The sequence below is a fragment of the Penaeus chinensis genome, chromosome 35, assembly GCF_019202785.1.
Source record: "Penaeus chinensis breed Huanghai No. 1 chromosome 35, ASM1920278v2, whole genome shotgun sequence".
NCBI classification, from domain to species: Eukaryota; Metazoa; Arthropoda; class Malacostraca; order Decapoda; family Penaeidae; genus Penaeus; species Penaeus chinensis.
Genome location: NC_061853.1, coordinates 12,127,429 through 12,142,792, shown reverse-complemented (window position 1 = coordinate 12,142,792; position 15,364 = coordinate 12,127,429). Strand labels below are relative to the sequence as shown.

General features: G+C 35.7%; 1 protein-coding gene across 1 annotated transcript; it reads right to left on the bottom strand.

Moving 5' to 3' along the window:
- Window positions 1-4,530: 4,530 nt before the first annotated feature.
- Window positions 4,531-12,246, bottom strand: LOC125044449 (GTPase Era, mitochondrial-like). Its single transcript, XM_047641128.1, has 8 exons — window positions 12,234-12,246; window positions 10,169-10,291; window positions 8,123-8,304; window positions 7,639-7,763; window positions 7,358-7,532; window positions 5,574-6,017; window positions 5,258-5,387; window positions 4,531-5,027 (listed from the first exon to the last, which is right to left on the bottom strand). The coding sequence occupies exons 2-8, from the start codon at window positions 10,251-10,253 to the stop codon at window positions 4,840-4,842; spliced, it is 1,329 nt and encodes a 442-aa protein (XP_047497084.1). The 5' UTR covers window positions 10,254-10,291; window positions 12,234-12,246; the 3' UTR covers window positions 4,531-4,839.
- Window positions 12,247-15,364: the final 3,118 nt, after the last annotated feature.

The following is a 15,364-nucleotide window of genomic DNA, read 5'->3' as shown; positions in this document are numbered from 1 at the left end:
CATTGTAGCTAAAGAGATCGACCATATTCTTGTGGATACTCGCTGGAGGATCCTTCAGAACTGTAGAGTTTTTAGGAGTGCTGAGTTCTTTGCTACCGACCACAGACTTGTTGCAACACTAAGGCTCCGCCTCAGATCTAGACGCATCCCGAGATCTCACCAGCAGGTGTTCCATCTCGTGAGGCTCAAGAGTGAGGAGGTGGCTCAGGAGTATGCAGTGGCAGTCTCAAATCGGTTTGAAGTGCTTGGCACTCTACAGGACCCTGCTGAACTGTGGGATACCTTTAAGCAGGAAACTCTGTCAGCTGCCAAGGAGTGCCTTGGGGTCCGACCTGGGCGAAGGAGGCGTATAGTCTTGGATGAGATACTGAACACTATAGAGATGAGTCGTGCTGCCAGACTGGATGGGAACCATGTCTTGCACAGGGAACTGTCTTGCTCTGCTGGGGCCTCTTTGAGAATGGACCAAGAGAGGTATGTTAGGGGCATCTTGGAAGAGTTGGAAGGTCTTTTTGCCCAAAATGACCTTCGACCTGCTTTCCGAGCCCTGAGGGAACTCCGGTCAAAGTCCATCTCTCAATTGGGCTCGGTGAGGGCAGAGGATGGTGGCATTGTGTCGGAGCCGGGTGAGTATAGGGCCCGCTGGGCTGAGTACTTTGAGCAACTGTATAGGGTCGATCCCCCGTCTTCACAACTCCCGTTGGCTGGCACACAGCCACTAGTGGCTGATCCACCAATCAGTGAGGAACCACCTTCCATCGAAGAGGTGAGAAGGCCGGTCTCTAGGCTGAAGAGCGGAAAGGCTGCTGGTGTCTGTGGGATTGCTGCGGAGTTGTTGAAGGCGGGTGGAGAAGCCATGATCTGTGGTTTGCATGCAGTCCTGTCTGCTGTTTAGGAGACTGGTACCATTCCTCCTGACTGGAAAAGGGGCTTGGTCATCCCTATCTGGAAAGGGAAAGGGGACCAAAAGGACTGTGGCAACTACAGAGGTATTACATTGCTCAGCGTACCAGGCAAGGTCCTCGCTCATCTGCTTTTGGCACGAAGTGCGCGACCACCTATTACGAGCACAGAGACCTGAGCAGTCTGGTTTTACACCCAAGAAGTCAACTATAGACCGCTGACTTGAGTTTCAACAAGGTATGCTTGCAGCTTATGTTGATCTCAAGAAGGCTTTCAACTCAGTGCACCGGGATAGTCTATTGACCTTACTGGGTCTCCGTGGGATCCCTCCTGGGATTATTGGTTTGCTGTCTGGCCTGTATACAGATACCGAGAGTGCTGTCAAGTGTGGGGAGGGCATCTCTGTCTTTTTCCCGGTGTCTGCCGGGGTGAGGCAGGGATGTGTCCTGGCCCCAACCCTTTTCAATACCTGTATGGACTGGATACTTGGCCGTGCCGTGAACCGTAGGTCCTGTGGTGCATCAATTGGTAATTTCAAGGTCACAGACCTTGACTTTGCCGATGATGCAGTGATTCTAGCAGAGACATTGGAGGTCCTGGAAGTAGCTCTCGAGGCGCTGCATGAGGAGGCGAAGCCATTGGGACTCGCAGTCAACTAAACCAAGACCAAGGTTCAGGAATTTGGGGACTTTTTGGATGTCGATGTTCAATCTGTGTATGCCTGTGACGAGAACAGTGAGGTCTTGGATAGCTTCACTTATCTTGGTAGTGTAGTGCAGAGCGACGGAGGTTCCGGCCGGGAAGTCGCTCGACAACTCAGACTGGCCTACAGCGTTATGTACTCACTCAATAGGAGTATTTGGCGCTGTCGGTATTTGACTAGGAGAACTAAGATCAGGCTCTTCAGAGCACTGGTGATCCCGGTCTTACTCTATGGGTGTGAGACCTGGACACTGAACAGTGCTCTGAAGGCCTGTCTTGACTCCTTTGGTACTAAGTGTCTTTGCAGAATCATAGGGTATACCTGGAGGGACCATGTGTCCAATCAGAGGATACTCCATGCGACTGACTCAAGACCTAGTACCTGTCTGATACAAGAGCGCCAACTTCAGCTATATGGGCATGTGGCTCGTTTTCCTGAGGAAGATCCGGCTCATAGGGTCATCTCCGAGAGGGTTGACCCAGGCTGGAGAAGACCAAGGGGAAGGCCATGGAACTCTTGGCTGAAGCAAGTCAATCAGATCTGCCAAGATGTGCTGGGGGTGGGAAGGAATGCTGCATGGAGGCTTGCTTAAAGGTACCCAGGAGGTGGAGGCAAAGGTTGGGCACGGCAAAGTGCAGCCATGTGTATGCCCCCTTATGATGATGATGATGATATACATATATACACACATACATATATATATATATATATATATATATATATATATATATATATATATATATATGTATATATATATAAATTTATATATAAATACATATATATATATATATATATATATATATATTTAAATATATATATATATATATATATATATATATATATATATATATATGTATATATATTTAAATATATATATATATATATATATATATATATATATATATATATATATATATATATATATATATGTATATATATACATTTATATATAAAAATATATTTATATATATATTTAAATATATATATATATATATATATATATATATATATATATATATATTATGTATATATATTTATATATTTACATATACATATATATATATATATATATATATATATATATATATATATATATATATATATACATATACATACATATATATATATATATATATATATATATATATATATATATATATATATATATATATATATATATATATATATAATATATATATAAATATATATATATATATATATATATATTTATATTTATATATATATTTATATATATTTATATATATATATATATATATTTTTTTTTTTTTTTAATATATCTATTTATTTATGATTAAACAGTACATCTCCAAAACCTGTGTAAATTTTATGTTGAATATGAAATCCTGCTGCAAAAGCTAGGGAAAGTGCTGGAAATGCTAACAGACTGCCATTTATATGCATTAGCAATGGTAGACAAACATGCATTTCTTAGATTTTTATGACTGTATATAACTATGTATTAACCTGAACAACTGCCAAGTTTAAACATAAGGTATCAATTAAAGTAGACCATTATATAAAAAAATAACAAAGTACTTCTATGATAAAGCAGAAAGACTCAACAACCTGTAGTGATTTTCAGGAATATCTGAAGTGCCTGTTTTTCTCATGCAATTACAAAGTACTCCAGCCAAATGTTTAACCAAGTCTGCTTAATGCACCACCCAAGTGAAACACCATGAGAAGAATGAGCCAAATGCTTTTCAACCTATAAAGGTAGAGGACTCATTGCTGGCTCTAAGTTATTAGTCTACTCTTCACATGGGAAAAGGCATTAAAATAAAGTTCTAGCAAAATATACCTGATGAACTGTACATCTGTATATATTGTGGGATAATGATAGACCAAGAGCATGGTTAACTTCACCAAAATTAAGAAAACTCAGCCAACTGTTCCAAAGCAGACAGGTACTTTATTTTGCTGATGGTAAACTTTGAATTTAAGTCAGCCTTTGAATCTACTATTAGATAAACCAAAATCTCAACAGAATGAATAGTTCCTATTTACCTATAATGTTTCATAAAAACTCAATAAGTTTCAGTGAACAGTTCCTGATCCTAAAAAAAGTTATTGAACAACAAAGTTACCAGACCATCATTTACTGTTTTCATTCTTAAAAGATTGCCTACCTTCCAACCTAATCACAAAATTATATCCAAATTACAAGTAGCTATGATTCTGCCCTTATCTGAGCCTAATTTATTTGTCAACACTGATGAAAATTATATGAAATTTGTCTTGAGTTACTGTAGCAAAAATGCAGCTGATTACAGTGCATCTACTTTACTATGAGTATAAAACTACTGAGCTATATTATAATATATTTCTCCTCTCAAGTGCTCCAATTAGGAATGAAATCATGGTCCACTACCCTGCTACCTCTGGTAAGGTGAATTTTTAATCCAATACAGAGTACTACTACACAACATATAGTTGGTTTCTTTTTTGTATAAAGTTCTAATGGAGAAACACAATTTCTGGTTCTAATACACGCATAATTCAGCATAGACATAACACACCTCCAAAAATACAAAAATACAAGAATAAAGCTAACATCTAACTGAGCAGTTTAATCAACATACAATCAAGATAATTTCCATATTTAACATTATGGAACTTCCTAAACAAATATTTGAAGGTATATTTTTAGTGAAGTCAAGCTGGCCATAGCAAATGATGCTTTAAGTGAAGCTCTCATCAGTTCTTGAGCTTCTAATGCAATAGGAAACTCTTAAGAAACATGAACCTAGTCAAATTAAATGCAGTTCCTAAAACTAAAAACAATCATTTCCTAATAGTAATATGATATGACTGTAGAAGAATTTTCTTTTTATTCAATATTCTCTGAGCTTAACAGTTAAAAAAGGAACCTTGTATAGGTGTCATATATTAACACACTGATAAACTCATCAGGTATTTTAATGTATCAATTAATAAATAACAAAGTAATTTTCTTTTATTAACATATTTGGGATTTACTATTTTCACTAAACATGTAAATCTAAATCCCAACAGTAGATACATATTTACACAATATTCTGGATAACAAACAGGTCTTGAAAAAAAATTTGTTCATTATAAAATAACTCAAATTCAAAACAATATTGGAAAGAGGAGAAGGAGAGAATGAATAGAAAGAAAATAAAAATATCAGATCAAATAAAAAAATGCACATTTCTGAACTTCTAAAATGTCAAACTAGGATATTTTGACTATTTTTTTTTGAGCGCAGGATCATACACAACATTCAATCTCAGTTTCACCTCATTGCAGAAGGTATTGCGCAGATCCTGCTCTGCCTCTTGGGCAATGGGGATAACACACTTGCCACCACTGCCTATGATGACCCGGGCAAGACCTTGTCTCTTGCACCCAATCTGAACTGTGATGTACAGGATCTCTGATGGCAGATAAAGATAACATAATTTTGCATATAATGAAGAACTAATGTATAATGCAATAACAGTGTTTGACTTACAATGGATAACATTCACGATGTATAAAGGGGGGGGGGGGGGGTAATTAGTGTATAAAAAAGAATGGAGCACTTGAGGCAATGGGAAAAAGCAGTAGAGATGAGAAGGAAGCATAAAACTCATTTCATTTTAAAACCTTCCTTTGACAACATACCTTCTTCTGAGAGGTCCCAATGCTCTATTGTGAACTTGAGGTTATAGGGGATTTCATTCTTGAAAGCATCTAGGAACTTTTCTCTTATTGTCATTAAGGCAATATCTTGGGGGTTTTGGTCTGTCAACATCTGTTGAGAGTTTAAAAGAGTTCATTACATTTATTTTTTACATGATGTTGAATTACTTTATTTTTTTTACTCCAAGAGATAAAAGTAACAAATGTTCAGTGTATAATGCTTAAAAGGCAAAATTCATATTAAGTAACACTCATAATTTTACACTGTGATACAAAAAGATTTCATATTATTACTTCCCTGAGAATTGAAGATCCATGGAGCTTCATAGGCCTTGTAATAGAAGAAATCCTTCAAGTCGTCCACCCCCAGGCTAGAAAGGGCAGATATCATGAAGACTTCCTGGAACAAGGGCCACCCAGTCCGGTTCTCAATAAAGGCATTAATTTCCTGTTCTGTCAATCTCACTTTTCCTTCCAGAATGTCCTGCTCACTTATCTGACTGATATCTCTTGGCAGACCAATCTGACCAGTTATCAAAGTATTTTCACTTTTTTTTTCAATTTTGTCCTCTGTGCATGTTTCTTTACTCTGCAGTGTTTTCTTGGCTTTTCTCAAAAATTTCTCCTTATTGAGTGGAACATCTTTCTTCTTCTCTACATGTGACCTGTTGCCACCTACAATGCCTTCTGTAATAGTTCGAGTTACATCTAACAAGCGCTGTTTATGTTTGACTAGATCAACCTGAAACGATAAAAACCAAGCTTCAAATGTAATTTATGCATCATTTTCATTAACCTTGTAATTAGATCCAACATAGAAAAAATCTCAGATCATAAAAAAAGGCCACAATAATAGAATAATAATAGAATATTAATAACTTTTAGGTTGGTAAAGTTGGGTGAGTTCCTTTAAACAGAGAGAATAACAATATTGCAGCAGATGTATTAATCCTATACATAGCTAAATTAGTAAATAAAATTAAGAGAAGATCAAAGATAGAATAAAAATAAAATAAAGAGCAATTTGAAATAATTATAGTACACAGTACAGTGATACAGTACTGCAAGAGATAGCAAAAGATGAGATTTAATGGTTTGTTTAAGACAATGGTTCCCAACTGGTTGTTGCAGAGGCTTAGTAGTGGAGTTCAAAGCCGTGGGGAAAAGATATTGGAGACCAATTGATCTACAACCTTCATCTATGTTCATATTAAGAGTATACTGCAAAATCATGTCTTCAAGACATAATATATTACAATTAGGCATATAAAGCTTGTACAGATTGTTGAATATTATTTTCTCTCACTCCAGGTATCAGAGCTTTGAGAAAGGGGTCATGAGTGTAGAAAGGATAGGGAACTGCTAGTTTGGGAAAAAATTAGGTTCAAGAGATGTGACATAAAGGATAGTAAGATTGTATGATGAAAATTCAAGCAATGAGGAGTAAATTAAGACAAAGCATAACGTGGTAGGTTAAATCTACATGGTATGATCTGATGTTGAGCTAAGCTCTAGCATGTATTAAGACAGTTTAGGCTTCTATTCACTACTATAAAGTAAACTAAGCTTATGAATGTATAGAAGTTACAATTAATCCATTTGAAACACAATTTCTCTGTGCTACACCATGCCATGCTCCAGGCTTCATGTATAGTCAGCCACTTGTGCAAAAAAAATTAGTGATGTGGGAGACATACATTTCACCTGCTCTCTATGACCTTAGCTACATTACAAATGAGGGTTTATGAAATTATGTTAAAAAGAGGGTTTAAGTCTATTTTTATTGTAATGTTTCTCCTCAATGACCACAGTCAGGGCCAAAGTAGCAAACAACTGTTTTGTGAGCAAGTTCAGCTGTGCATGATGTGATAGGATGAGTGATGAGTTTGCCATAATGTGAAAGGATTTGATGTCACAGGTGGGTTCAGACTATGATGAAGTAAGGTACTGTTTAATAGGTTTATACATATCCATTTTCTTAACATAAATTTTTGAGCAAAGTAACAAATAACAAACAGGTAGCAATTCATACTATTAAATGAAAGGAAGGATACTAAAATTAAGATTTAATAAACAAATTACCTTGTTTAAGATTAAAATACTTGGTGTTGTGGGATATAGTGCTAAAAGCCGCAATACTCTGGGATGCAAACTATTGCAGGTATACTTGTTGGACACATCATGGATCACTGCCATCACATCAGCTTCATGAAGTGATATTTCTGCCTCTCTTAATAAAGAACGATTGAGACTGTGCCTGTTAAAACAAGGGAGAACCACAAATTCAAAATCAATTTATATATATCTGAATATTTAAGTTTGTGCTGTATTCAAGTGAAAAAAAAGAAATTAAAGCCCCTCACTTGCTGACTTCCTGTGGGGTGACTAAGCCTGGAGTGTCCAAGAACACCATCTGGGTTGAATCTACATTGTGCACAGCCCGGGCACTGACTTCAGTTGTGTGAACTTTAGATGAAACACTGCACACCTGAAGTAATAATGTGAGACACACATTGTATACACAAAGAGAATAAGCAAGAAGAGTGCAAAGTCACCCTATATAGAAAATGAACAATTGAAACAAACAATGAACATGTCTGATCAATAACAACTACATTACAAACATATATAAATACACAAGTAAAAAAAATACCAGTTCTGTTAAATGAAATAAAATAAAATAAGATGAGAGGTATATATCATAAATCAAAGGTGAGATCAGGATAGACAGATAAGTATGGTATATTAAGTATAGTGATGCTTTTCAGTACAGAAGCAGTAAATATTGTTATCTCATTCAAGACAATGACCATATACACAAGGACAACAGACACTGCTTTCACTCACTTTCCTGCCAACAAGACTGTTGATAAGAGTGCTTTTGCCACAGTTGGGCACACCCACGATAGCTATTTTCAGAAGACGTGAATTGGGAGGCGAATCCACTCTTTCTCCCAGCATTACGCTCATCTCGTCCATAGTGCGAGGAATGCCTCTCTTGTACATTGCATCCCACACATTTTCATTTCCTAGAATTAATTTCTTATCAATATTTCTGACTTAATATGTAAAGGGGAAATACCATATACTGTATCAAAATATTTCTCTCATAAATTCATGGGTTCCTGAAAGATTCATCCAAAGTAACTTTCACTTCTCCTAATATATTTCTCAAAATCAAAATGCATGGATCTTTCTTATATACATATCTTTATTAAATATGTATCAATTATTTTACGACAACTAGGTTATATCTGTAATTTCCAATAAGCTGTTTATTAACCCTATATTCCCAGGAAAAAGTTGAAAATGTTGTGTTCACTGTAGTATTGTTTTGTGAAATGTTTTTGCACACAGATGGCCTCACAAGTGCTTAGCCACAAAGGAAGCAATTAGTAGACTTTGTGACCTCAAATAATTCACCTTTTCATGAGGTTGAGGGGATTCTTTTTTTTTTTTTAACCAATGCTATCAATATTGATGCTGTTTTTATCATTACAATTATCATAATGTTTTTGACATTATTAACAGAAATATAAGATACCAGAAAATATTTCCAAAAATGATGGGAAAAGGTAAACCGGTGAGATAAGTAGTACTAGTGTAGTAAATGAATTGTATCTACTACATGACTGGTCTATATCTCTTTATGGAGTGATTGAGTGGGTGTGAGTGCCCACTGTTATGGCTGGGTGCTGTATCTGTTGATTATCTCAAGTCTGGATCCCAAAGTTTAAGTACTCCGGAGCTGTGGCAGCAAATCAGGAATGAGGGGAGCCTGCTGTCCAATCAGAGAGTCACAAGGTGTCAAGTGTCAACCAGTCAGGTCTCGGCAATGAGTTGTGAAAAGCGCATACTGGTGAGAGACTGAGGACAAGGCTGTTGGACCTGGTGTGACCCAACCTTGAAAGTATGTGGAACTGAGTTGTGCAGGCTGCAGGTAATCCCCCTCTAGTGAGTTAACTAAATGAGTGAGAGATAAGCCAAATGTTTCATTCCTGGTTCAATAGTGTGGTAGAATGGTGGTATCTACTACAGTTAGTACTCTCTTTAGGGAGTGATTGAGTCGGTATTTGTGCACACTGTTATGGCTGGATCCTGTAAGTGAAGTAGAGATCTACAGAAGAGCTGTAGAGGCTCCCCAGTGTTGCTGCTGCTTGGCTAAGGTATGCTGGAATTGTGAGTTGATGATCTCGGTTCCGGATCCCGAATCTTAAGGGGGTTAACTTCATTAACTACGAGAGGATATATACATATATATATATATATATATATATATATATATATATATATATATTTTTTTTTTTTTTTTTTTTCTATATATATATATATATATATATATATATATATATATATATATATATATATATATATATATATATATAGGCTATTAACCTCTATGCTGGCGAGAGAGTGAGGGCAAGGCTGTTGGACCTGGTGTGACTCAACCAACAAAGTATGCAGAACTGAGTTTGGCTGGTTGTGGGTCGTGGCTGCTACACTAACAATTGGCTAATTCGTTATTTGGTACTTGTGGAGCCATCTATGTGTAAAGACAATTAATAAATTAAACTTATATTGGACATGGTATGTATAAAAATTCCATGGAGGAGACATCTGGTTAACTTTCATTAAATCAACTGGTTCAATGAGACAATAAGACCTGATAGTTTTGGAAAACATCTTAACAAAAAATATTCATAAAAAACAATCTTACACCTGACCCTCAGTGAATCAGTTGCTCAAGGAGAAATGGATTCCAACTACTACTGTTAGCATCACAAAAATAACAGTAACATACAAAAACATTTACTCTATTGATGTTCTAAGATAATTTTCCATACATTCTAAATAAAAACTGACAATGAAATAGAGAAATTGGTGGTGTCTCACCTGAAGGTAACGAAGATCTGGCAACAGCATTGAAACGATGGAAACTTCTTACACAAAAGTGCCACATGGTTTTTGGGATTACCATTTTCAGTGGGAGTTTGTGTTTGGTCCTGAAGATATTCCCTGGAGAAATAGCAAAATCAATAGTACTATGAAGAAATGGCAAGAACTACAGTATATATAGTTTTGGAAATTTTTAAGTTATACATAGCCACCTGATCTTGCAATTATTACACTTTCTTTCAATTATCCACACTGTAATATGCATGAATCTCTTGTTATTTTCCATCACAAATGATATAAATGAGAGTATTGGCAATGTTTATGAAGTGATTGCACCCCACTGGGATAAAGTCCCTTTTTTCTCTAGCCATTTCTAGGAAATTCACAAACGTTGCTGTATGAACCAAAAACCTTCCTAAGCCAGAGGCTTCACCTCTAGACCCCATCTGAATGCAGTATTTACCTATAGGGGACTCTGCCACCAGACCCCTACCCAATGTTGTGACCAATTTTCTTCAGTTCTTATGCTATTTTTTTGCCTACACATACTATTTTATGTATTAGTGGGTGTAGTTTTTCTCTTTGATTAACATAGTGCCATTATATTTTCCAATAAATGTATACCAAAGTATTACATGTTACACAACTTAAGAAGGAAGTGTTATAGACATATTTTCAGTCACTCTGTATAATGCAGGCAGCACCACAAATAATGAGAAAATATCATGGAAAGTGCCGCTCACTGCCTAAATCCAGTCAGTGCTCCCGAGTTTCAGCTCTTTCTTGATTTGCATACTGAGGTGAAGACAATGTTTCCCAGGGGGTGTTGGGGGTTAGAACCCCCCATCATCCCTCCCCTCAGGCAGTGCCCAGTCATAGCAACTTAGATTGTTAATCATTTTTGTGACATGGACTTGGGGAGTTAGTGTCTGGCAAGTCAACTGTACTGTAAAGAATTACCATATACCATGACTAGAGAGGACCAGAAGTTAGATAGTGATCTTTAACCCATTTCTATATCATAAAACTTTGTTATCTTTTTTTGGAAAAGAATTACATAGCATAAATTTCCTAATTACTTTGCTCTGTTGTTTCTATAATGACCACCTTTGTAGAATACATGTGATTGAGGTTTGCTTGTCTTTAATGGAACACCAAGGGCACAGAAGCCAAGGCAATCTCACAGCTTCATCTCAGGTGGATGTTATCTTTCATGTATGTTTAAGGATAAACAACTACTCAAATAACAGAAATAAATGTAACAACTGCAAGAACCATTCTTGTAAATGCTACATTTGAAACTCCTTGTCCAACAAGTTGGCCAAAATGGATGAGATGTTTTGACCATTCAGAACCCCTACTTTGGTGTCCAGGGCAAGTTGTCCATCTTGTTCATCTTGCCTATTTTGCTGCTAAGCATGCAGGATGAGATGACATCACAATAGCATTTGTAGGTAAACAATGACAGTTGCAGGCAACCATAAGATATTGGTAGGCCTTTATTGTTATCACAGGGTATTTTTGTGTTTGTCATTTGCACATAAGTTAAATATGCATCAGAGGAGTTACAAAACCTATGCAGCCTGTAAATTAAGACAGGTATGATAAAATTTGTTTGTTTTTCACTGGTTGCACTGGAGACAAAGAGGGCCTTGTTGTTCTGCTGGCCATAGCAAGTTGTCTGAACGAGCAAGACGAGGAATTCCAATCGCAGCAAAAATACCGACTGACATGAAACCATGACACAGGTCAAAAGGGTTTGGACATGAGTGAAGCCCTGGCTTCAACTTGCTAAAAAAAACAACCAAGACTGGCCGTAAATTCTTTTTAAAAATAAAATCTACCTAGTCTTGCTATAACTTTCATAAACTCGTTTGAATGAATCCTGTGTGGTCAATGCTGAATTGAAATTTTGCTTATTATATTGGAATAGAGAAAATAACCCGTTCGTTCTTGGCTAAAATTCAATTTTAATATACACCACGTACACCCACAAACATCACCAAGTAGCTTATTTTTCTGGTAAAACATCTATTTTATCAAAACATGACGCTTCACTTACAGCAGAACACACTTTACCACACACTTTGTTTACATGATGGGGAGCGTTCGCGTAAGGCTGTCCCGGATTCATCGGGGGCGTTTTTGTAGACCATTGCAGAACCAAACCATACAACCTATTATCGCACACAGTGATATTATCTGATTGCTATTAGATTATCATTCCATACTGTACTGTAACAGATATTAATCACAAACATGAATATCAATTCAATGCTCCAATGCAACGGAATATTCAATGGAAAAAGATGAGATTGTAAGGAGTCGTGATTATATTAATAAAAGCCAGTGTTTAAAACTAACTTTATGCAGATTAAAAACATGTATATAAACATATTTGTCTGTCTGTTGCTGTCTCTGGCTCTTCATGTATGTGTGTGATTGAGTCTGTCCCACCCTCTCTCTCTTTCTAATTCTGACTATATTTCAACTATCCAGCTAATCATGTATGATCCTTAAGATTTGTGGGGAACTGACTATAGTGTGAATTGGAGCCTCTTCTGACTGGGTCATCGTGGTGTCAGGCCAAGGCACAGCCGAGGATTTTTCCATAAACTATACTGCATGTTCTCTCTTAAAGCCAATCATTGACCATTACAACTTTTGGTGGCTTTGCAAAACACCTCTAGAAAGGGAATTATCACTTCACTCTCCTCACTGTACAACCTAATCTTTACAACAGGTTATAATAATATTCCATTTATATAACTATAAAATTGGTTATTTCTTTATCTCTCTTCATCCCATCCCTGCAGAAGTTAGTGTTGCTCCATTGTCACCATGTCAGGTCACCAAAAAGCATGGAGTGAACAACACCAGTGATCTACACAATTCGAAATGGTGCAATCAGTTTAGATTGTTTTCCCTTCTCTTCATTGCCAATGATAGCATAGAGTTTGAAATGAAGACTGAAGTGGGCGAGAAGTTGCAAGGCTGTATTTACCGTCTCTTACTGCATTACATTAGTAATAAAGATAAAAAAAATGTTGGGGAAAATACAAGAACATATATGATTATTAGAAGTTTATTTTGTTTAGTTGTTTAATACATGCTATGTATTTTTTCTTTCAGTATGCTTGTAGAGAAAGTTTTATAATTTAAGGCCTCAGGCGGCTTTGATCAACATTATACACAAATAACAACTTGTACAATGTTTATGAAGACTGGACACACTTAGTGGCACCCTACATACAGATCTGCAATGCGAAGATCATGCTTTATCGTAGAAGGAAGAACAGGAGGAACAGGAGTATGAAGTTTGTACAGATTTATTTGTCACGTTAGAAATGACTACTAAATCAGATGAATCTTGCAGCTCTTTAAAGTTTGAGTATAGTTTAAAGAAGTTTCAACAAACACAAATGGAGGAGAGAACATATACTGTGAAGGTGCAGCACTGCTACACTCATAATCTAAGTCTATGAAGATTTTTTTTTCTGAATTATAGTTTAAAGATAGAAGTACACATTACTAAGGTTTCTTCTATTCTAAGCTGTCAGCAAAGGTTCCATTCTTATATTATTGATGAAATATGCCTCATATCTGAAGCATACTGTAATACAGCAAATGGGATAATATGAAGGCAGTTCACTGATATCCTATGATCTCCATAAAAATACTTTCTTCATGACACTACTTCTATGACCAAATCATTGAAAAAAATGTTTTTCAGATTTTTTCAAGCTCTTCTTTGTAGTGGTCTCCCACCTAAAACACCAGTACCACAACAAATAATCAAGGTCCTGTACTACTGAAAGAACCCAGCAAAATCCATCCAGCAATACATAATCACCTATGATTTGATAAGATCAGCTTACAAGAAAGCCTAGACCACATTGTTTGTTACAATATAAATGTTGGAAGTTATGTTTAATGGTAGAGGATTGCCATTAGAGGAAGGCCTCTTTTCTAACATTTCTAGCTTCAAAATTGTGCTGTAAGTTACACTAAAAATTATTTGAAATTAACTAATTCCTCTGTGTAACTATTAACTTTCTGGATATATGTCTTCTTCATTTTATCAACAGAAATTACAATAACAGGATTTTCCTTTCTTGATCCTACATTCATTTAACACTAATCATTTAAAGTATGGAATAAAGGTAGTAAATACAATTAGTGAAACATACCAATAATATATATCACAAGTAAAGCAAGTATTTACTTTTATCTTTTATTACATGCTCACATAAAGAAAAATCTTTACATTTTAAAAATTCAGCAATACTGGCTTAACCTTTCTATATATATATATATATATATATATATATATATATATATATATATATATATATATATAAAAAAGCCCAAACAACCTTTATTCACTAATCTAGCATAACACAGTGCCAAAATAACAACAATATTTTTCATGAGAATCACTTATAGCACCAGATATGAGTAGATTATGATAATTAAAAATAATTAAGATGTTTACTGCCAATTGCATGATGTTATGCAAAACTACTTACTACAGATTTAAACATTGAAAACTTTGTCTGGAGAAGAGCAGGAATCATTTTATATAAAAGTGGCAACCTTCTGTATTCTCTATTAATTAATAATTATTCTATTGACATTCAACTGTTATCGCCTCATTTTGATTTTTATAGGAAGCGGACAGACACATCCAAATATTCTATTTATCATGCTATCAAAATATTTGACAATGTATAAAAGCTACTGAGTAGTGCCTTTGAGCAAGACCTTTCAAAGCCATTGTTAGAAGCAAGGCACAACAATGGAGTGGCTTTCCAAAAAGTAAATGCAAGATGAGCAACTTCAATATCATAAACACCTTACACACAACAGGTTATGTAATTTTAAATAAATCCTACTGGTAAACACAGGAATTGTGATTGAGTGAAGTGACTTCAATTCACTTCAGAACGACATTTAATAGAAGAGAACTAGAGATAGAATGCTTCTTTTTACATAACAAGATGATGAAGACTACATTGCAATTCTCTTCTCCTATCCAAGGTTACCTACAAAATTGGCATTATGCAGCCTTGTATGAATAATCCTTAGCTAAAACTACCATCTTCAGACAAGTACACTACAGATGGTTACACAAAGTATATCAATGAGGATGATATTTGCAGAATAAATCTTTAAAGGGAATATAAAGATTAA

What these genes read in the sequence shown, in the direction of transcription:
- LOC125044449 (XM_047641128.1), bottom strand. Translation starts at nt 10,253, where the DNA reads ATGGTAATCCCAAAAACCATGTGGCACTTTTGTGTAAGAAGTTTCCAT. An exon ending in GTATTTTAATCTTAAACAAG is followed by an intron (nt 6,018 to 7,357) that starts GTAATTTGTTTA and finishes TTATCGTTTCAG; the next exon opens with GTTGATCTAGTCAAACATAA. An exon ending in CATGGATCTTCAATTCTCAG is followed by an intron (nt 5,388 to 5,573) that starts GGAAGTAATAAT and finishes AACTCTCAACAG; the next exon opens with ATGTTGACAGACCAAAACCC.